A 21,057-nucleotide genomic window follows, 5' to 3' on the forward strand; every position below is an offset into this window, starting at 1 on the left:
TACTGCATACTAGATGGCTTAGGCAATGTAGAATAAGGACATGGGGACGATCAAATCGACACTTCGGAACACGTTTATGTAGAAAACAACATTTAGACTCAATAATCAACATTATTATTACAAAATGTTTTTCACATTTGGATAAAAGAAGTAACATCTTAGTAGAACATGTCAAAAACATGTAAAACAGATAAAAAAATAAATAAATAAAAGATTATATTAAGAAGTCAACACTCAAAACATTTTGTTATAACATTAGCACAATTCCAGTCTTCCAGGAGGGTGAGTTGGCCCCCCCACCTGTTATAATAATGTTGTAATTCATCATGGGGCTCCTTTTTGCTACATTGGAGAGCTGATTTCACTGCAGTGAGGTTCACAGTTGACAGTGGACATGACAATTTCCAAACCAAAACAGCAATTCTGCTTGATCTGTTTAGACTGTGAATGCTCTTCTGATGAGATGTTTAAAAGAACAACTTTTTGGAGACAGGGGGTCAAATATTGTGCTTTAAGCACTTAAATGTCAATTGGCAGACTGTAAGAGAGTAAAATCAGTTTGCATTATTGTATCTCTCAGCACCTGGGCATTTTGGCCTTTGTGTCAACACAATAACTCGTAGGTAACTTGTCAAATCAGCTGTCTTTCTGATTCCATTTGAATCTTCTTTTATTTGTCTCTACTGAACAGGACAAAGAAACAGAAACAGGATTAAGAAGAACAATAAATAAACTATGGTCACACAAATTAATCCCACTCCTCAACAAACCAAATTTATTTACCCTTGATCTTCTCGTCATCCACCATTGTCAGGCGCCACAACCGGGTAGTGCTTTCCAGCTCCCTGTTCAGGTTTCCTATTGGTCATAAAAGCTGTCTGTCAGCCTTACTGGGTCATGAGTATCTATAACAAGATAAAAGGTGGGCGGGCCTTGCCTTGGTTCATGCTGTGCAGGCTCCCAGAGGTACGCTTTCTGAGGCTTTCTTTCTTCAAGGATCTCTTCTTAAGGCCCAGAACATTCGGTGCAGGTTCTGATTTTGTATCTGATGATGCAATCTCTATTTGTCTGTGGCGACGGGATTTAGAAGCCTAACATACAAATACAATCTTTTAAGTTAGCAAAACATCACATTATTAAGCTAAGCATCAAGACAAAAACAGGCCTGAACTGAATGTGCTTGGTATGTAAATGGTCAAACTATATTTCTACATGAGGATTCACAGTTTTATACGTTGAACTTATTTTTAAAAATTAAACTTGCACAGTGCTTTATTTGGTGTCAAAGAGTGTGTTTACATTGGATTACCTCCACAGCCTGACCGTAAGACTTGGATTTAATTAATGCCAGGAGCTGTGCTCTGCGGGAACTCTGTGGAGGAAAAAATGCTCAGACTTACCAATAACATAATGCACCTTCATAGTCATTTCAAGGTGCTTTCCAATCACCAGTGTTAGGGAGGATACCACCGCCATCATAAAATACACAGCCACCGAAATGTGCACTGGAATTATACTGGCTGGAAATGGTTATGGAGAAATCAATACGCAAAGGTAATCAATATGCAAAATGTCTATGCTTGAGGGGGTACAGAAAATCACACCTCATCTTGATTTGATGTTCCCTCTCCTGCACCTCTGTCACTCTCAGCATGCTGATCTTCAAACTCCTACAAGAACAAGACAGAAACACACACACACACACACACACACACACACACACACGCACAAGTAAGCGTACCTCTCTGAGCACAGCCATGGTAATGTGCGGACACAAACCCATGTAAACACAAAGCAGTTTTCAGTGCTGTTTGTTTGTTTGTTTGTGTGTGTCTCACTCAGTGGCCACTCACAGTCTGGTTCCGCTGCCAGTTGTAATAGGTGAGTACCGCGCCTCGCAGTTTGGGTACAAGGTTCTGTTTGACCAGGCTGAGTATCGGCTGATCCGTCTGTGCTGATATCACCCGCTTCAAGTTTTCATAGTGCTCATGCACATTAGCCAGCTCCTGGTGCACACACATGCACACACACATGCATGCATGCAAGCAGACATGTGCGCAAGTGCACACACACAATTCTAACATCTAAATTCTAACCGATTAACCAATTGCATAGGTATTACATTTTTGTGTTTTCATGAACAGCAGTCCTATTCGATTTTGTACAAAACAGACATAATTAAATATTTTATATATTTTTATATAGCTAATTTAAAACATATTCCATTTTTTGGTCCTTAGTTAAAGAGCAGAGAGTTCATTTTGCTGCCATTAGCTCAGCAATCTCAAATCTCAGAACGCCATATTTACTGACGTTGCCATGTGATGATGGGCATGGCTCCTCACCTCTAGCATGTCTGTACTGATGAGCTCCTGTGCACGGGACGGTCGATCAATAAAGGTCTCGCACAGCTGCTGGCCCTGTCTTTCCACCTGCCTCCTCTTCACCTTAAAGTATAGCTGTTCCCAAAACAAACAAACAAACAAACAAACAAGTGGCATTATGGGAAAAGTAGGTCAGGCAATGGAACCAGCAACATGCACAGTATCCTGCCATATGCCATGCAATATTGTTGCTAGCAAGTTATGGAGGACAACACAGACCTATTTTGTTTAACAGGTAGGCAAAGCATTATGGGTAAAAAGTGCCAGTTCCCAAGATGATCAGAGACACTAGGAGAGTATGCTTGAAGAAATCCTCACAAACTGCTCAAATAACTGAGACATTCATTTAAATTTCTTGTCTCTTTCCAGATTGTGACCTGACTTTTTAACATTCAAATTAAATGCAAATTAATTAAATTAACTTTTGCATGAACTCTGAATGCACAACTCGCACAGCGCTCTTATAATATAAATTAAAAATGGTGAATAAACCTACGGGGTTTGGCATGGCAGTGAAATGGAAGGCTCTTTCATGCAGGAGTTTTCTTAGTATGAACACCACATCATAGTGCTGGGCGTCCACCGCGTCCTGCTGGAACCTCATCAGTTCGTCCCAGTCCTTCAGAGCCAAGCGGACCTACATAGGAGTCAGGCAGAAGATCACACCAGAGAAAGGGCAGTCCTGCTGTAGCATGGTTGCAACAGTCACCAAACAAATCAATCCACCAAAGTGCATTCACCAACTGCATTCAAAACCGCCAGGGTAGTACATAGCCAATTACAGAGCAGTATCACTTATTTCTTCTCAAAAGTTCTGGAACAAGCAGTTTACAATAAATTATCTATTTTCCTCACACAGAACCAGCTCCACGATCCCAATCAGTCTGGATACAAACCGGCACATTCAACAGAAACAGCCATCATAGCAGTGACAGAGAAACTTCATGCTGCCAAAGCCACCAAACTGTCGTCTGTTGATTCTTCTGGACCTTTCCGCAGCCTTTGACGAAGGAAAACCACAACATTTGCCTCTCTATTCTCTCCAACCTTGGTGTGACTAGCTAGGCATAGAAATGTTTTCTCTCCTATCTGGAGGGAAGGTCCTATCAGGCAACATGGACAGGATACACATCCAATCCATGAAGACTCTCCATCGGTGTCCCCCAGGGCTCAGTGTTAGGCCTTCTTCTCTTTTTTTTATATATTGGTCCTCTTGGTGATATCTTCTCATGGCTTCTACCACTGCTATGCTGATGACACCCAATTAATTTTTTCTTTCCCACCCTCCGACACACAGGTTTCCAGACATACCTTGAATGACATTGTGTCATGATGACAGCCCACCAGTTGAAGCTCAACCCCAGTAAAACGGAACTTCTGTACATCCCAGGAACTCCCAGCCCTTACCATGACCTCACAGTTTCCTTTCAGATCTACCTGGTATCACAATCTAAACCTTGTCATAGCCTGGGCAAACTTTGGACAACCAGCTATCATTCTCAACTCATGTGTAGAATCTGACTCGGTCTTGCCCGATCCGTACCTCGAGTACTTCAAACATCAAGTACATCTCGTCTTGAAACATCACGCATCAAGACAAGCATCGATTGTTTGTCCTGACTCCCAAACGGGTGGGACAAACGTCCTATGGCTGTCCGAACAGCAGAGTCCCCTTCAAACACAGCCCCGTATATTTTGGAATATTTAAATGACCACCGATCCTGTGAATACTACATGAAAGCAGCAACCTTTCCCTTTTTTTGCTAGTTTTGTTAGCTATATGCAGCCAATACCCAACAGCTATCTGAGTTTGTGTACATAAGCTGGGACACCACCAGCATGGGCAGAACATAAACTGAGCCTTGTGCCCTGTTCCGTAGTCATGTGACCGGAGGCTCATTACCTTCTCTTTGGGAGTTGTGAGCTGGGAGCTATAGAGGCCGTAGAGAAGGTAAAGTCCTCCTACACGAATCTGGAAGGCATACGGTGGGAGGAGATAAGGTGCTGCTACAGACAGGACCAAACGTGTGAAGACTCTGCACTTGTTGGGCTCCATAGGACCACTGCAATAAATTAATTTTTTAAAAAGGTATTAAATATCTTGGCTTCAGTTTGCCAACATTTGAAGGATTCTACGGTTTACAAACAGTTGTGGTTCAAACAAGGTAAACGCAAGTAGGGCGTCAACTACTCGTTTTACCTAACTAGCAAGAGCTACGTAAAAAAGCTCAACACCGGCCCCTTAATCAAATTATTTGATATTTCACACAGGGGAAACAAGCCGAAACAGAGTCCACTTACTAAAATATACTTGAAAAATTAATTTCTCTCCAGATAGCCGAGAACACCTCGAAGCGCACAGATGCCGTGGCTTGAAAACGACCAAGTATGTTCTCACAGTCAGTGTTCAGGGTTCGCTTGAAATACTCCATTATTAGATGATCTAAGAGTATTGAAAGAGATCAATCGCTAAGAATAACTGTTAAAAATAATTAAAGGGTTGTTAATAACGTTATTAAAGATAAAACAAGTTTTCCTTCCATGGTGTTTGTGTCCCTTCCTTGTTCCTTGCTAACGGGTGTTCGCACCGGTTATATTCACATATGATACTGCCATCTACTGTTCTGGGTGAATGAACAACTGACATGGAATAGGTCTTAGTCAGGGCTTTCATTTAATTTACACCCGTATATGCAAATATTTACCTCACTCCTCACTCCGAGCAAAGAGGAAGAAAGAACTGTTTAAAAAAAGCGAACTCCTGAAGACAGTTAGCACAGGCATGTGTTTGACATGGTGTTATTTGTAGCTAGAGCACCATTTTATTCAGAAAGACACTATAAATTTAGCTCATTGTTATTATAACTAGAATAACACTACAACCTTTTTTGAAACATGCAAGCTACCCGTACAGTAACTTATTTTTTACTTGTGATTTACTTAAGTAAACAAGGAGCATTTTAGAATTGTAAATTTTATTATTCTTTACATTTTATATATATATATAATCTTGTACATCAGTCACTGTGTCATTGTATCTGGAATTTGGTTTCACGCTAATGTGTGCAAAATGTGTCAGTAAAAGTAAGAGGAGGCCCCTCTTACAGCCCCACCCCCAGCCACACCCACCGAGGTCACTACAGCCGTCGCACCCGCAGACATCCCCGCTGCTCCAAAACGATGACAAAATTGTCCATGAGTCAAATACTCACATGGGAGAGACATATATTGCAGGTTACTGGCTGCATTTGTGATAGCCTTTATTTAAGTCTTCCTATACTGGACTACTTTACTTTTAAACATCAAAATCCAAGCCCCGCATACACACTGCAGTCAGTACTTCCAGTGACAGCTGAACGTTCCACACATGGAACATTCTGATCCAGTGTCTTACCGACAGACTGCAGTACTGCCACCGCACTACCGCCCGCCACCGCTCCGCCATTCGCCACCGCTGCAGATGACATCATCCCGGCGGCATAAGATCCTGCCGCTATACCGGCAGCAGTGAACCCCGCTTCAGTTAGCACAACTGGAGCCTAAGCCACAGCACCCACGGCACCGGCTGGAAGAAAGGTGGTTAGACAGGTCAGTGCTCCTTAGCCTAATCTAAGCATAGCATGAAGTGCTTGATCATTACTTGATGAACTGGAGCAGGACAAATCTGAAACTGTACAGCAGCAGAGACCCTGGGCTGGATCTTAAAATCATATTATTGAGTCAAGATGTTTCAAGTTTAAGTGTCACAGCAATGCTCAGTGGTTAAGGTTCTTGTGTAGTAGTTAGAAGGTTGCCAGTTCAATCCCCACCACCACCAAATTACCCCTGTTGGGCCCCTGATCAGAGATCTTTAACCCTCAATAGCTCAAGTTGTATTCATTCATAAGTTGCTTTGGATAAAAGCAGCAGGTAAATGTAGCACTGTCGTGGTTGCCAGCTGTTTCTGTGAAATGGAATTCATTTGAACTGTGAACAAGATGTATTTTCGAGCTATTCAAGGTACACTTGCACAATATGTTGATTGACCAAATCCACAAGTTTAAAGCTATTTCTTGCTATCGTTTGCTGCTGGTACAGTTTTGCTTGCTTTTTAATGTTACCACCCCTTTCTATGCAAAAACGTAGACATAACCACAGGCTAAAATTGGGGGCGTTCTTACATTTACTTTATTTACATTTACAACTACATTTATATCATTTAGCAGACGCTCATATCCAGAGCAAATAACCTTGAGTCCAAAAGTTAAACAAATACTAAGCTAATTTATTTATGCCCTTAACCGAGAGACTGCAAGAAACAAGGGTCAGCGCTGAAAACTCGAATGAGAGCTACGATCAGAGAATATAACACAATTCGAGAGGACTTACTAAGCAAAACAGGTCAAAGATAAAAACCTGCAAAAATTATATTAAAAAATGCAACGCAGTGTAAAGCGTATAACACTAAGGATCAAGTATAGAGCATTATTAAAAAAAAAACAAACATACCTGCTCCCAGTCCGATTGTCACTGTTAAAATAAATAAATAAATATAAATAAATATAAATATATAATATATATAATCAAAAAGTTAACTGACTTTTGGGTTATCATTGGCTGTAGGCCATAATAATGAACAATACATGAAATAAATGCTTGAAATAGATCACTCTGTGTGTAATGAATCTATGTAATATACAAGTTTCACTTTTTGAATTGAATTACTGACATAAATTAACTTTTCGATGATATTCTAATTTATTGAGATGCACCTGTATACATATTTTCAAGTTTTGAGTTTGGTTTATTTGTCACGTACATAGTCATATACGGTATAACTTGCAGTGAAATGATTTGAGAGTGCTCTGTCTAAACTGAGGGAAAAAAAAGGGAGTGCATAAAGAAATATATATATATATATATATATATACACAAAAATATATTAACAATGTATGTACAATATATGTATATATACACAATGTACAATGAATATATGGATGTGTGTGTATGTACACAATGTACAATTCCATCTTACAAATTTACAGATTTAGAGTCACATGGTGCTGGTGGTCCCCACAGTTAATCAGTTTCCCTGATTCAGGGCCTGAATGGCCTGTGGGAAGAAGCTCCTCTTCTGTCTCTCTCTATTGGTCTTCAGGGAGCGAAAGCGCTTCCCTGACCTCAACAGAGAGAAGAGCCTATTGTTGAGATGGGTGGGGTCCTTCACAATCCTCCTGGCCTTGGTCTGGCACCGCTTGTAATAGATGGTCTGCAGGTGAGGAAGTTCCGTATGAGTGATGCGCTCTGCTGAACGTACCACCCTTTGGAGTGCTTGTCTGTCCTGCTTGGTGCTGTTCCCAAACCAGACTGTGATGTTCCCCGTGAGGATGCTCTCGATAGTGCAGGTGTAGAAGTCCCGCAGTACCTTGGAGGGCATTCTGAAGTATCTTAGGCTTCTGAGGTGGTAAAGACACTGACGAGCCTGACAGGGAGTTGGTGTGGCGGGACCAGGACAGGTCCTGCGAGATGTGAACTCCAGGGTACCTGAAACTGTCTACTCTCTCCACCGTGGTTCCATTGATCCTCACAGGTTGATAGTGCCACTCCTGCTACTTGCTGCAGTCCACAATGAGCTCCTTTGTCTTGCTGACGTTTAGGAGGAGATTATTTTCCTGGCACCAGTTTTCCAGGTGTTTAATCTCCTCCAGGTAGGCCCTCTCATCGTTGTCCGAGATCAGGCCCATATATGTATTAAAAAGTAGACTACTTACGTACCCCAGTCCATCATGCAATGCTACCAAAAAAAGGGCGGAGCTTCGACGCAAAATCAGAAACTCAGAAACGAAACCTACGGACGCAGCAGGCAGGTTTAGGTCATCGAGCTAATGGTGACCGTTTATTTACATTTTACGTTTTACATTTACGGTATTTAGCAGACGCTCGTATCCAGAGCCTCGAACCCTCTCGAGCCATCAGCACTGTTTGTAAACAAGAGAATCAGAAACCATCCTGACGTGGTAATTTTGAATGAATTTATTTATGGTCGTATTAATACATTTTATTAATAGATTATTTGTTACCTTTCATCCTCTATACCATGGAGGAAGAAATCCATAAACAAATTAATATAAAAATAAATACAAGCAGAAATTATTTATTTATTTCGGTATTTCTGCACATAAGTACACATTTATTATTTATGCATTTCTATGCCATGTTTACATTTGACTATTTTATGACATATTTATTTACTTTTATGTCCAATAAATATGTATCGTTTGTTTTTATGTTGCACAACTATTTTGGTTTTATTTATGTCACTTTTCATCCTAAATAGTATAATACTGTATGCTATAGTAAGTTACATTTACATTTGGCATTTAGCACACATTCTTTTCCAGAGTGCTTTGTCTTTTACTCAGAGAATGTATCCTAGCCAGTACAGTAGGTTTGAGTTCAAGATACCATTGAACTACAACACTGCTGAAATACAGGGTTCAATGCTGATGCAAAACACATATAAGCTCCATCTCAGACAAGGATAAGTGCAATAACAAACAATACCCTACAATAAGTGCTGGAATTAGAGTTCCAAAACCAAAAAAGCTTAGGACGGTTCAGCTTAGGGCTTTGTTTGTTGGTTTTGGTTTTTGTTGTTTTGTTGGCCTGCTCCACTCCGGACAATATTGCATCAGTTTCTTGTATGTATCTGAACGCCAAAACTTGTAAATACACTTGACCTTTGCTATCAACCTGTTTGTCTGGTTTGCATTCCATTATTCATTATTACCGCTGTTACACTCAAGCCCCATGTTACGGCCTCCCGGCCTAGACAGCTTTCTCCCCTTCATCCTCTTCTTCTGATGAAAATCCAGTCTCAAGCACTGGTGCAGTGGTGGTATCGCCCTTTGCTGGGCTGGAAGTATACAGTGATGGACTGGCGGCATTAGCTGGCCCGCCGCGAAGGTCAGATAGTGCCCCTCCCATCACTTCTCCCATCATTTTGCATCCTGTTATTTGAATTGTTTTAATTTAACCATGTGAAGAACCATCTTCAGTTAAGTCTACTAAGACTTGACTCAGAGTCTATTCAGTTTAAACACTCAAATTGCAATGTTGTTCTAGAACTCTTCAGTATGATGGGTCGAGTTAAGTCAACACAGAGTTTAATTTGATAATCCAGAATTCTTGGATAGTTTATTGTTTGTCTGGGATGCTAGAGTGCTCGAACAGAGTAGAGTCTTGATGGTTGTTTTCCATGAATCTTGAAAGATACTGGGACAAGCGTGACTGCACTTGAATCTTGAGGGGCTCGAGGTACAGAACAGACTTTGACTGTTGGACATCAAATAGGAGGGAGCAGGTCTGTTTTTGGCCTTGCAGGTGAACATCAGAGTTTTAAACCTCATACGAGCATCTACAGGAAGCCAGTGAAGTGGATGGAATGGGGTAATGAAGATCAGATATGCTGAAGTTTTCTGGATCAGTTGTAGCATGTGACTGTGCTGCCCTTCCATCTTGTTTTTTTCCAGCCATTGGTAGGACTGTCTTGTCAGTCACCTCTGCTATCTGTCAGTAGTACATTCCATGGGAGGGTGTTATCCTGCCATGGAATCTCCTCTGCTTCCTTGGTGACAATATCTCCCATCTGACTGAGTCAGTCCCTCATCAGCTCATCTTTGGGGCCACTGCTCAGATGTATTTATGGATGTTTCGTGTCTCACCCTGGACACTCTGAAGGTCCTTTTCCCTCCTCCCAGTGGTGTATGCATTGCTCCATGCATTGTGAAAAATGTTTTAGTCTGGATGTCAGTAGTTTCCAGTTCTTCCTCTGTCCAAAACATCCTATTTCTTGGGACACCTTGTGTACTACACTGCAATTTTTATTGCATCATAAAGATGTAAAGATAGTAAAACCTCCAAAGAGATATAATTAACCATAAACAGAATATTTCACAGAATGCAAACATAATACAAACTGAACATATATTTAACCCACATTCAGACCGATGTGTAGTATGGAATATATGGACCACTGCACAATACATATATTCAGCTGGGAGTTCATCGATGTATGTAATAAACATATGTGTTTTGAATGCATTAATTCCATGGCAACCATGCTAATGCTGCTAGTTTAACTAGTGGTTGCACGTTTTCCAATGATTATTCCAATACCTGTGAACTTTTCATAATGTAGCTGACAGCTCTGCAAAAATGTAACAATATTGGATTAAGGCAGCGCCACCTTTTACAAGAACTGAAATGATACACTTTTGAAAAATGCTGCTGAGTTTAGTTCAGTTCAGTTCTATTCTGTGAAATACTAAGTCATGATAATTGTTCTTGTAAAACAGTTCACAGTCATCCAGACTCTTGTGTATTTTTCCACATTATTTATTTATTATTGAATTTGTTTATTGAGTAAGTCATAGCAACCATAACACAAGACAGGCTAATTTGAGGTGACAACAGGAGATTGACTCAAAAATGAGAAACTACATTCCAGAGTTTAGACTAAAGTAACAATAAATGTTGATAAACAAGACTTCATTGACTTCATTGTACGGCGATTTCCGTGCTGAGTCAGAACTGGCTGTGGAAGGTGTTGTTACACTAGAAGCGCCACCAATCCTCCTACAGTACCTCCTACACCTGCCACTGCGGCAGTCCCGGTACCGGCCAAACCAGCTGCTCCTAAGTAACAAAGAACAAAAATCTTGTGAAAGGCCGGCGCAGTCCACAGAATGCTATCTTGTGTATTGTGCTGATCACATTAAAATGTGTCACATTGGGCGTTAATGCTTTGAGAGCGCTCTGAAAATGTGTCAGAACGTCTTCATGCGCTGTGGTTTATAGGTGATGAGCCCATTCGAAGGTCACAGCTGCAATGATGTAACTGGTTAATAGACACCTAACCGAAATATGGATAGGCCTATAAAAAAAGACGTTACAGTGTTTTTTCATGAAACAAAACAATCCGACTGCACTTTCAATAGGCTAGGTTACTCTCACATTCTCAGCCACTCAGTCACTCAGTAATGCACAATAAAGTGTAACTTTTACTGAAGCTAAATTAACATTAACTAGCCTATGGAGCTTCCAAGGGTTCTTTAACGATGTTTATTGTTACCTGATGTTGCTGTTAAAGTAGGCTAATAAATCCCACCTCCCTTTTAATTTGAGGAGTTTTCAGGTTGAAGCGTTTTCAGCTCCAGCGCACTAGGTCTACTGCTGATTAAACCAAAGTAAAAAAAAACTTTGACAAATAGCCGTTGCGCCCAAAGCCACATATTTTTTTGCAATCCCAGCTACAGACACTATTTTCATCATCTCTCTTTTTGGCAAAACATCACAAAGTGCCAGAAATATATAAACACGGAATACAAAAGTCAATAAAGGTCACTCATGTTAGACGCCAGACACTCACATGCATACAGTCAACTTAACTGTTTAGGTCTTGTGATTAAATATCTTACCGACAGACTGAAGTACTGCCACCGCACTACCGGCCGCTACCGCTCCGCCATTCGCCACCGCTGCAGATGACATCATCGCAGCGGCATAAGATCCTGCCGCTATACCGCCAGCCGTGAATCCTACTGCCGTTAGCACAACTGGAGCTAAAGCTACTGAACCAACTGGAAGACCAAAAACCGAAGGAAAGGATTTAGGATATCGTCGAATGTTCATTCGGTAACAAGTTTATTTGTGCATTCCTTGACGCTCACTGACATAATTTGAGCACCGCATTTTTAGATATTTATTTTTATTATGTTTTATGCATCAATATAATATTTAAATTGGAATAAGAGCAACACTGGCAAAAAAACAAACAAAAAAACAACAACAACAATAAGCAAGTGTTGTAGCCAAATTTCGGAGTAAATGAATTTAGTGTAGGCTTGATATCCATGTTTTATATTAAATTGCTCAAAATGTTCCAGTTGTGTTGTGTATTACAAATCCCAAGAAAGCACACACAACCAACGTGGAAAGTTATACTCCCCAATCTTGATCAGCGAACCGAGCCGCCAGCACATCTCTGCAGCACTTCTCCAAAGCACGCAGCTTTAAATAAACACACCATAGCCGACATCGACCACTAAATACTTAGCTGCGTCCAGTAGCTTCTTTTAATATAGGGAGTGTCTGATGTAGATTTTTCTTGTAATGCGGCAATTCAAAATAAGCCGTAGGCTACTATAAATTCATAATGTATGAACATTTAAAATTCCCCACAGTTGCTAAGTTTTTTAATCTAATGTGTGGCTACACCTACCTGCTCCGGCTGCGACTGCTGCTATTGTTACTGGTAAAGAGAAAGCATAAATAAGCTTGATAGGTCACCAAAATATCATAAGCCAACTACATAAAAACACCAAATATGTTTTAGACAAAAATAAGTGAGTTACTTACATAGACCCATCTTCCGTACTGTTCCCGTTGGGTATTCCTCGAGTATTCGTCTGACTTCTTTATATAAGTGAAGGGCGGTGCTCTTCCAGAGAAACGAAACTGAAAGTCACATTTCTGTTATGCTAAAAAAAGAAAACATTGTCCCTGAGGGCATGCGTTATCAAGGGTCAGGACAAGGTTAAGAAACGTAACAACAACAATAATAATAATAATGGGACACCCAAACAAATGTATGCCTCCAAAATATACTACAAATTAATAAGCTTTGAGGTTGTAGGATTTTATTGATTATTGATTTATAGAGGGGCATGCAAACAAATTATTGTGAAGCACTACAGGCACAAACATCACTTTTGCTTGGAGGGAATGCCCAGAAGTTCTTGGCAATCATCTTCTGTCTAAGATCTCAAGAACATCATGTACTGGTAAACTTGCGGTATCAGGATTTGGTGGACTTGTGTGGTAAGGCAGGCCACTGGAGAGGGAACTTATGTGGCCTACAAAACCTAGCAAGCCATGTACCCATCACCCCACCTGCAAACGCCACAGTCATCTTTATACTTGTGGAAAAGCCTGCAGCACCTTTAGAGCAGAAAGCAAAAAGCAAAAAGCTTTAATTTCACAGAAAAAGGAAATTGTCCTGGTTCGTGCTTGGTTGAGGAATTTTGAAAAGAGTCCTGAGAGGTATTGCAGAAAGCAGATTTATAAATTAACGTAGATCTATTAATTTGAAGTTTGCTGAAAACTCTAGCTTTCAGTTCCAAAAAATGCACTCAGAATAAGTGGATGTCAGAAGCAGCGATACACACTGGGAAACTAGCCTGCTCTGTAGCAGGTTTGCTGGACTGGAGTCAATCTTAAAAATGCTAGCTAAACATTTCTAAAATGCTTCCTAGAGGACCACTGATCTTGTGGCTCATATTATTGATTAGAAGGAGTGATTAGTCCTCGCTTGTACATTTTGATGATTGGAAATGTGGATTAGCTCTCGGTTCAACGACACGTTTTATGCATCGACTTTTTTTTTAAAAGACCAACATACATAAGTTGGAGTGATGAACATAACTTGGGTATGACCATAATCTTTTTGCAGTGCTATGTTGATCAATTGCACCTTACACAGTATTCCTGCAATTTTCTGCAGTTTTGTTCTGTGCTCTGAACACAAATCTGCTCAAAACCATTACTATCCCCAGTAGTCAGTGAAGACTCTTTACTGAAAGGAAAAGGTTTTCCTAATTTGTTTCTTTTGTTTCAAAATCCACCATCTAATGGGGGATGTTTTATTCCAAGTAGGGTGTGTACTCAATTTTTCAGAATTTGTTTATATCTGTTAATATGTCTGCTAGGCCTACATACATCACATTTGAACAGTATATTGTTGTTTTGTTTTGTTTTTGCAGATTTAAACAGTAGCCTACAAGAAAGAAACATGATGAAGCAAGTTAAACAAAACTGCCAGACGAGAATGCTGAGGCCACTAGGTCTCAGAAAGACAACGTCTCAGACTGCATTGCAGTTAACCTAATTGCCTAATGTGTGGGTCCTCCTATGCCAAGCGACACCACTGACCAACAGCGACTGGAAGAATTATTTTCACAACCGCAAAAACAATTGTGCGATCTTCATGTCTCTCTCTCTTATATGTGTATGAGCAGGTCTCTTGCCCACAACTACACTTTCTGCCCATCCTCAAACACGTGCGTGGTGTAAAGTCTCCAGCGACCCCTTTTGCCCAAAGTGTAATCACTAAAGTATCTTGAGAATGTGACACTCACGTAGATTTCTAATGTAGAAACACATCTTTAATCTTACAGATCCGGCCTCAAAAAAAAAGGTAACGAGCCGAGAATAGTCTGCGATTATATCTCGATTATAAGCAAAGGTGACACAGCAATGCAACACAAATGTGTTTAAATGATATGCGCTACTGCGAATGACATGAAAATCAGACGATAGAGCCGAACTGCGCAACGACAGCAGCGTTTGTCTGCTTTACCGCATGACCCTAGACTGCCTAAAACAACACCGAATCAGAACAACGAGATCACGCCAGGACTGCTGGTGCTAACACATCCAACAAATACTGAATTCCTTTTATAATCAATTGCTGACTTGTGATACTTACTGTCGGAAGCCATCACTGAGACGTATCGGTTTGATCCAGTGGTTTCAGTCAATTCTCCCCTTTACAGGTTTTCTTAGGCGTCCCATGAGGCTGTTTATTTGTCAAATTTGGTGCGGGCTAGATTTAATAAACGGCATGAGAACCCATTCCGTATGACGGCCTCTCACAAATCCGGACTGTGAAGCGAATCCCGTCAGTTCTCTCCTCTCAAAAACCCCCCTCAAAAAATACCAAAAGCCACCACTTTGAAACAGCGGCATCCAAACAACGACGCACCCGCACCCGGCCTCTCTCGCGCAGTATCGTCCCTCTCGCTCTCACCTGAGCGAGGACCCAGCCAGCTGTCCGGCCCGTCCTGCCCACGCGAACCACAGCACCAACCAAACCAATCCGGTCCTCGTCTATTTCACAGTCAAGTGTGCACCGCCGACCCCCGAGACTCCACGGGCCTACTACGCCAGCACCGACACCCACAGGACAGAGACTCCAGACCACACGTGTACACACGTCACTGTAGTACATTTCACAGCAGCCTCACGTTGAGTATGCTGAAGTAGCACTTCATTCACATATATGTGTCTATTATATAATATACTACACATTACATGTCTACTGCATACTAGATGGCTTAGGCAATGTAGAATAAGGACATGGGGACGATCAAATCGACACTTCGGAACACGTTTATGTAGAAAACAACATTTAGACTCAATAATCAACATTATTATTACAAAATGTTTTTCACATTTGGATAAAAGAAGTAACATCTTAGTAGAACATGTCAAAAACATGTAAAACAGATAAAAAAATAAATAAATAAAAGATTATATTAAGAAGTCAACACTCAAAACATTTTGTTATAACATTAGCACAATTCCAGTCTTCCAGGAGGGTGAGTTGGCCCCCCCACCTGTTATAATAATGTTGTAATTCATCATGGGGCTCCTTTTTGCTACATTGGAGAGCTGATTTCACTGCAGTGAGGTTCACAGTTGACAGTGGACATGACAATTTCCAAACCAAAACAGCAATTCTGCTTGATCTGTTTAGACTGTGAATGCTCTTCTGATGAGATGTTTAAAAGAACAACTTTTTGGAGACAGGGGGTCAAATATTGTGCTTTAAGCACTTAAATGTCAATTGGCAGACTGTAAGAGAGTAAAATCAGTTTGCATTATTGTATCTCTCAGCACCTGGGCATTTTGGCCTTTGTGTCAACACAATAACTCGTAGGTAACTTGTCAAATCAGCTGTCTTTCTGATTCCATTTGAATCTTCTTTTATTTGTCTCTACTGAACAGGACAAAGAAACAGAAACAGGATTAAGAAGAACAATAAATAAACTATGGTCACACAAATTAATCCCACTCCTCAACAAACCAAATTTATTTACCCTTGATCTTCTCGTCATCCACCATTGTCAGGCGCCACAACCGGGTAGTGCTTTCCAGCTCCCTGTTCAGGTTTCCTATTGGTCATAAAAGCTGTCTGTCAGCCTTACTGGGTCATGAGTATCTATAACAAGATAAAAGGTGGGCGGGCCTTGCCTTGGTTCATGCTGTGCAGGCTCCCAGAGGTACGCTTTCTGAGGCTTTCTTTCTTCAAGGATCTCTTCTTAAGGCCCAGAACATTCGGTGCAGGTTCTGATTTTGTATCTGATGATGCAATCTCTATTTGTCTGTGGCGACGGGATTTAGAAGCCTAACATACAAATACAATCTTTTAAGTTAGCAAAACATCACATTATTAAGCTAAGCATCAAGACAAAAACAGGCCTGAACTGAATGTGCTTGGTATGTAAATGGTCAAACTATATTTCTACATGAGGATTCACAGTTTTATACGTTGAACTTATTTTTAAAAATTAAACTTGCACAGTGCTTTATTTGGTGTCAAAGAGTGTGTTTACATTGGATTACCTCCACAGCCTGACCGTAAGACTTGGATTTAATTAATGCCAGGAGCTGTGCTCTGCGGGAACTCTGTGGAGGAAAAAATGCTCAGACTTACCAATAACATAATGCACCTTCATAGTCATTTCAAGGTGCTTTCCAATCACCAGTGTTAGGGAGGATACCACCGCCATCATAAAATACACAGCCACCGAAATGTGCACTGGAATTATACTGGCTGGAAATGGTTATGGAGAAATCAATACGCAAAGGTAATCAATATGCAAAATGTCTATGCTTGAGGGGGTACAGAAAATCACACCTCATCTTGATTTGATGTTCCCTCTCCTGCACCTCTGTCACTCTCAGCATGCTGATCTTCAAACTCCTACAAGAACAAGACAGAAACACACACACACACACACACGCACAAGTAAGCGTACCTCTCTGAGCACAGCCATGGTAATGTGCGGACACAAACCCATGTAAACACAAAGCAGTTTTCAGTGCTGTTTGTTTGTTTGTTTGTTTGTGTGTGTCTCACTCAGTGGCCACTCACAGTCTGGTTCCGCTGCCAGTTGTAATAGGTGAGTACCGCGCCTCGCAGTTTGGGTACAAGGTTCTGTTTGACCAGGCTGAGTATCGGCTGATCCGTCTGTGCTGATATCACCCGCTTCAAGTTTTCATAGTGCTCATGCACATTAGCCAGCTCCTGGTGCACACACATGCACACACACATGCATGCATGCAAGCAGACATGTGCGCAAGTGCACACACACAATTCTAACATCTAAATTCTAACCGATTAACCAATTGCATAGGTATTACATTTTTGTGTTTTCATGAACAGCAGTCCTATTCGATTTTGTACAAAACAGACATAATTAAATATTTTATATATTTTTATATAGCTAATTTAAAACATATTCCATTTTTTGGTCCTTAGTTAAAGAGCAGAGAGTTCATTTTGCTGCCATTAGCTCAGCAATCTCAAATCTCAGAACGCCATATTTACTGACGTTGCCATGTGATGATGGGCATGGCTCCTCACCTCTAGCATGTCTGTACTGATGAGCTCCTGTGCACGGGACGGTCGATCAATAAAGGTCTCGCACAGCTGCTGGCCCTGTCTTTCCACCTGCCTCCTCTTCACCTTAAAGTATAGCTGTTCCCAAAACAAACAAACAAACAAACAAACAAGTGGCATTATGGGAAAAGTAGGTCAGGCAATGGAACCAGCAACATGCACAGTATCCTGCCATATGCCATGCAATATTGTTGCTAGCAAGTTATGGAGGACAACACAGACCTATTTTGTTTAACAGGTAGGCAAAGCATTATGGGTAAAAAGTGCCAGTTCCCAAGATGATCAGAGACACTAGGAGAGTATGCTTGAAGAAATCCTCACAAACTGCTCAAATAACTGAGACATTCATTTAAATTTCTTGTCTCTTTCCAGATTGTGACCTGACTTTTTAACATTCAAATTAAATGCAAATTAATTAAATTAACTTTTGCATGAACTCTGAATGCACAACTCGCACAGCGCTCTTATAATATAAATTAAAAATGGTGAATAAACCTACGGGGTTTGGCATGGCAGTGAAATGGAAGGCTCTTTCATGCAGGAGTTTTCTTAGTATGAACACCACATCATAGTGCTGGGCGTCCACCGCGTCCTGCTGGAACCTCATCAGTTCGTCCCAGTCCTTCAGAGCCAAGCGGACCTACATAGGAGTCAGGCAGAAGATCACACCAGAGAAAGGGCAGTCCTGCTGTAGCATGGTTGCAACAGTCACCAAACAAATCAATCCACCAAAGTGCATTCACCAACTGCATTCAAAACCGCCAGGGTAGTACATAGCCAATTACAGAGCAGTATCACTTATTTCTTCTCAAAAGTTCTGGAACAAGCAGTTTACAATAAATTATCTATTTTCCTCACACAGAACCAGCTCCACGATCCCAATCAGTCTGGATACAAACCGGCACATTCAACAGAAACAGCCATCATAGCAGTGACAGAGAAACTTCATGCTGCCAAAGCCACCAAACTGTCGTCTGTTGATTCTTCTGGACCTTTCCGCAGCCTTTGACGAAGGAAAACCACAACATTTGCCTCTCTATTCTCTCCAACCTTGGTGTGACTAGCTAGGCATAGAAATGTTTTCTCTCCTATCTGGAGGGAAGGTCCTATCAGGCAACATGGACAGGATACACATCCAATCCATGAAGACTCTCCATCGGTGTCCCCCAGGGCTCAGTGTTAGGCCTTCTTCTCTTTTTTTTATATATTGGTCCTCTTGGTGATATCTTCTCATGGCTTCTACCACTGCTATGCTGATGACACCCAATTAATTTTTTCTTTCCCACCCTCCGACACACAGGTTTCCAGACATACCTTGAATGACATTGTGTCATGATGACAGCCCACCAGTTGAAGCTCAACCCCAGTAAAACGGAACTTCTGTACATCCCAGGAACTCCCAGCCCTTACCATGACCTCACAGTTTCCTTTCAGATCTACCTGGTATCACAATCTAAACCTTGTCATAGCCTGGGCAAACTTTGGACAACCAGCTATCATTCTCAACTCATGTGTAGAATCTGACTCGGTCTTGCCCGATCCGTACCTCGAGTACTTCAAACATCAAGTACATCTCGTCTTGAAACATCACGCATCAAGACAAGCATCGATTGTTTGTCCTGACTCCCAAACGGGTGGGACAAACGTCCTATGGCTGTCCGAACAGCAGAGTCCCCTTCAAACACAGCCCCGTATATTTTGGAATATTTAAATGACCACCGATCCTGTGAATACTACATGAAAGCAGCAACCTTTCCCTTTTTTTGCTAGTTTTGTTAGCTATATGCAGCCAATACCCAACAGCTATCTGAGTTTGTGTACATAAGCTGGGACACCACCAGCATGGGCAGAACATAAACTGAGCCTTGTGCCCTGTTCCGTAGTCATGTGACCGGAGGCTCATTACCTTCTCTTTGGGAGTTGTGAGCTGGGAGCTATAGAGGCCGTAGAGAAGGTAAAGTCCTCCTACACGAATCTGGAAGGCATACGGTGGGAGGAGATAAGGTGCTGCTACAGACAGGACCAAACGTGTGAAGACTCTGCACTTGTTGGGCTCCATAGGACCACTGCAATAAATTAATTTTTTAAAAAGGTATTAAATATCTTGGCTTCAGTTTGCCAACATTTGAAGGATTCTACGGTTTACAAACAGTTGTGGTTCAAACAAGGTAAACGCAAGTAGGGCGTCAACTACTCGTTTTACCTAACTAGCAAGAGCTACGTAAAAAAGCTCAACACCGGCCCCTTAATCAAATTATTTGATATTTCAAACAGGGGAAACAAGCCGAAACAGAGTCCACTTACTAAAATATACTTGAAAAATTAATTTCTCTCCAGATAGCCGAGAACACCTCGAAGCGCACAGATGCCGTGGCTTGAAAACGACCAAGTATGTTCTCACAGTCAGTGTTCAGGGTTCGCTTGAAATACTCCATTATTAGATGATCTAAGAGTATTGAAAGAGATCAATCGCTAAGAATAACTGTTAAAAATAATTAAAGGGTTGTTAATAACGTTATTAAAGATAAAACAAGTTTTCCTTCCATGGTGTTTGTGTCCCTTCCTTGTTCCTTGCTAACGGGTGTTCGCACCGGTTATATTCACATATGATACTGCCATCTACTGTTCTGGGTGAATGAACAACTGACATGGAATAGGTCTTAGTCAGGGCTTTCATTTAATTTACACCCGTATATGCAAATATTTACCTCACTCCTCACTCCGAGCAAAGAGGAAGAAAGAACTGTTTAAAAAAAGCGAACTCCTGAAGACAGTTAGCACAGGCATGTGTTTGACATGGTGTTATTTGTAGCTAGAGCACCATTTTATTCAGAAAGACACTATAAATTTAGCTCATTGTTATTATAACTAGAATAACACTACAACCTTTTTTGAAACATGCAAGCTACCCGTACAGTAACTTATTTTTTACTTGTGATTTACTTAAGTAAACAAGGAGCATTTTAGAATTGTAAATTTTATTATTCTTTACATTTTATATATATATATAATCTTGTACATCAGTCACTGTGTCATTGTATCTGGAATTTGGTTTCACGCTAATGTGTGCAAAATGTGTCAGTAAAAGTAAGAGGAGGCCCCTCTTACAGCCCCACCCCCAGCCACACCCACCGAGGTCACTACAGCCGTCGCACCCGCAGACATCCC

General features: G+C 41.1%; 3 protein-coding genes across 4 annotated transcripts; all 3 read right to left on the reverse strand.

Annotated features, from left to right (window-relative positions):
- Nucleotides 1-55: 55 nt before the first annotated feature.
- On the reverse strand, nt 56-4,964 carry snapc1b (small nuclear RNA activating complex, polypeptide 1b). Its single transcript, XM_035531264.2, has 10 exons — nt 4,686-4,964; nt 4,288-4,447; nt 2,881-3,021; nt 2,346-2,459; nt 1,854-2,006; nt 1,605-1,670; nt 1,310-1,372; nt 938-1,091; nt 784-858; nt 56-683 (listed from the first exon to the last, which is right to left on the reverse strand). The coding sequence occupies exons 1-10, from the start codon at nt 4,814-4,816 to the stop codon at nt 637-639; spliced, it is 1,104 nt and encodes a 367-aa protein (XP_035387157.1). The 5' UTR covers nt 4,817-4,964; the 3' UTR covers nt 56-636.
- Nucleotides 4,965-10,739: 5,775 nt separating this feature from the next.
- Nucleotides 10,740-15,179, reverse strand: LOC118242201 (uncharacterized). Of its 2 annotated transcripts, none has more exons than XM_035531351.2 (5): nt 14,911-15,179; nt 12,783-12,881; nt 12,646-12,675; nt 11,843-12,004; nt 10,740-11,060 (listed from the first exon to the last, which is right to left on the reverse strand). In XM_035531351.2, exons 1-5 carry the CDS (start codon nt 14,921-14,923, stop codon nt 10,975-10,977), a joined length of 390 nt encoding a protein of 129 aa, XP_035387244.1. In that variant the 5' UTR covers nt 14,924-15,179; the 3' UTR covers nt 10,740-10,974. The 2 variants fall into 2 exon arrangements, with proteins under 2 accessions (XP_035387244.1, XP_035387245.1); XM_035531352.2 differs by having other exon boundaries at nt 12,783-12,864; nt 14,911-15,112.
- Nucleotides 15,180-15,575: 396 nt separating this feature from the next.
- Nucleotides 15,576-20,472, reverse strand: LOC118242200 (snRNA-activating protein complex subunit 1-like). The gene is made up of 10 exons (XM_035531344.2): nt 20,194-20,472; nt 19,796-19,955; nt 18,389-18,529; nt 17,854-17,967; nt 17,362-17,514; nt 17,125-17,190; nt 16,830-16,892; nt 16,458-16,611; nt 16,304-16,378; nt 15,576-16,203 (listed from the first exon to the last, which is right to left on the reverse strand). The coding sequence occupies exons 1-10, from the start codon at nt 20,322-20,324 to the stop codon at nt 16,157-16,159; spliced, it is 1,104 nt and encodes a 367-aa protein (XP_035387237.1). The 5' UTR covers nt 20,325-20,472; the 3' UTR covers nt 15,576-16,156.
- Between the last annotated feature and the right edge of the window lie 585 nt (nt 20,473-21,057).

Source organism: Electrophorus electricus, chromosome 12 (genome assembly GCF_041902795.1).
Source record: "Electrophorus electricus isolate QZ-2024a chromosome 12, ASM4190279v1, whole genome shotgun sequence".
Classification (NCBI taxonomy): domain Eukaryota; kingdom Metazoa; phylum Chordata; class Actinopteri; order Gymnotiformes; family Gymnotidae; genus Electrophorus; species Electrophorus electricus.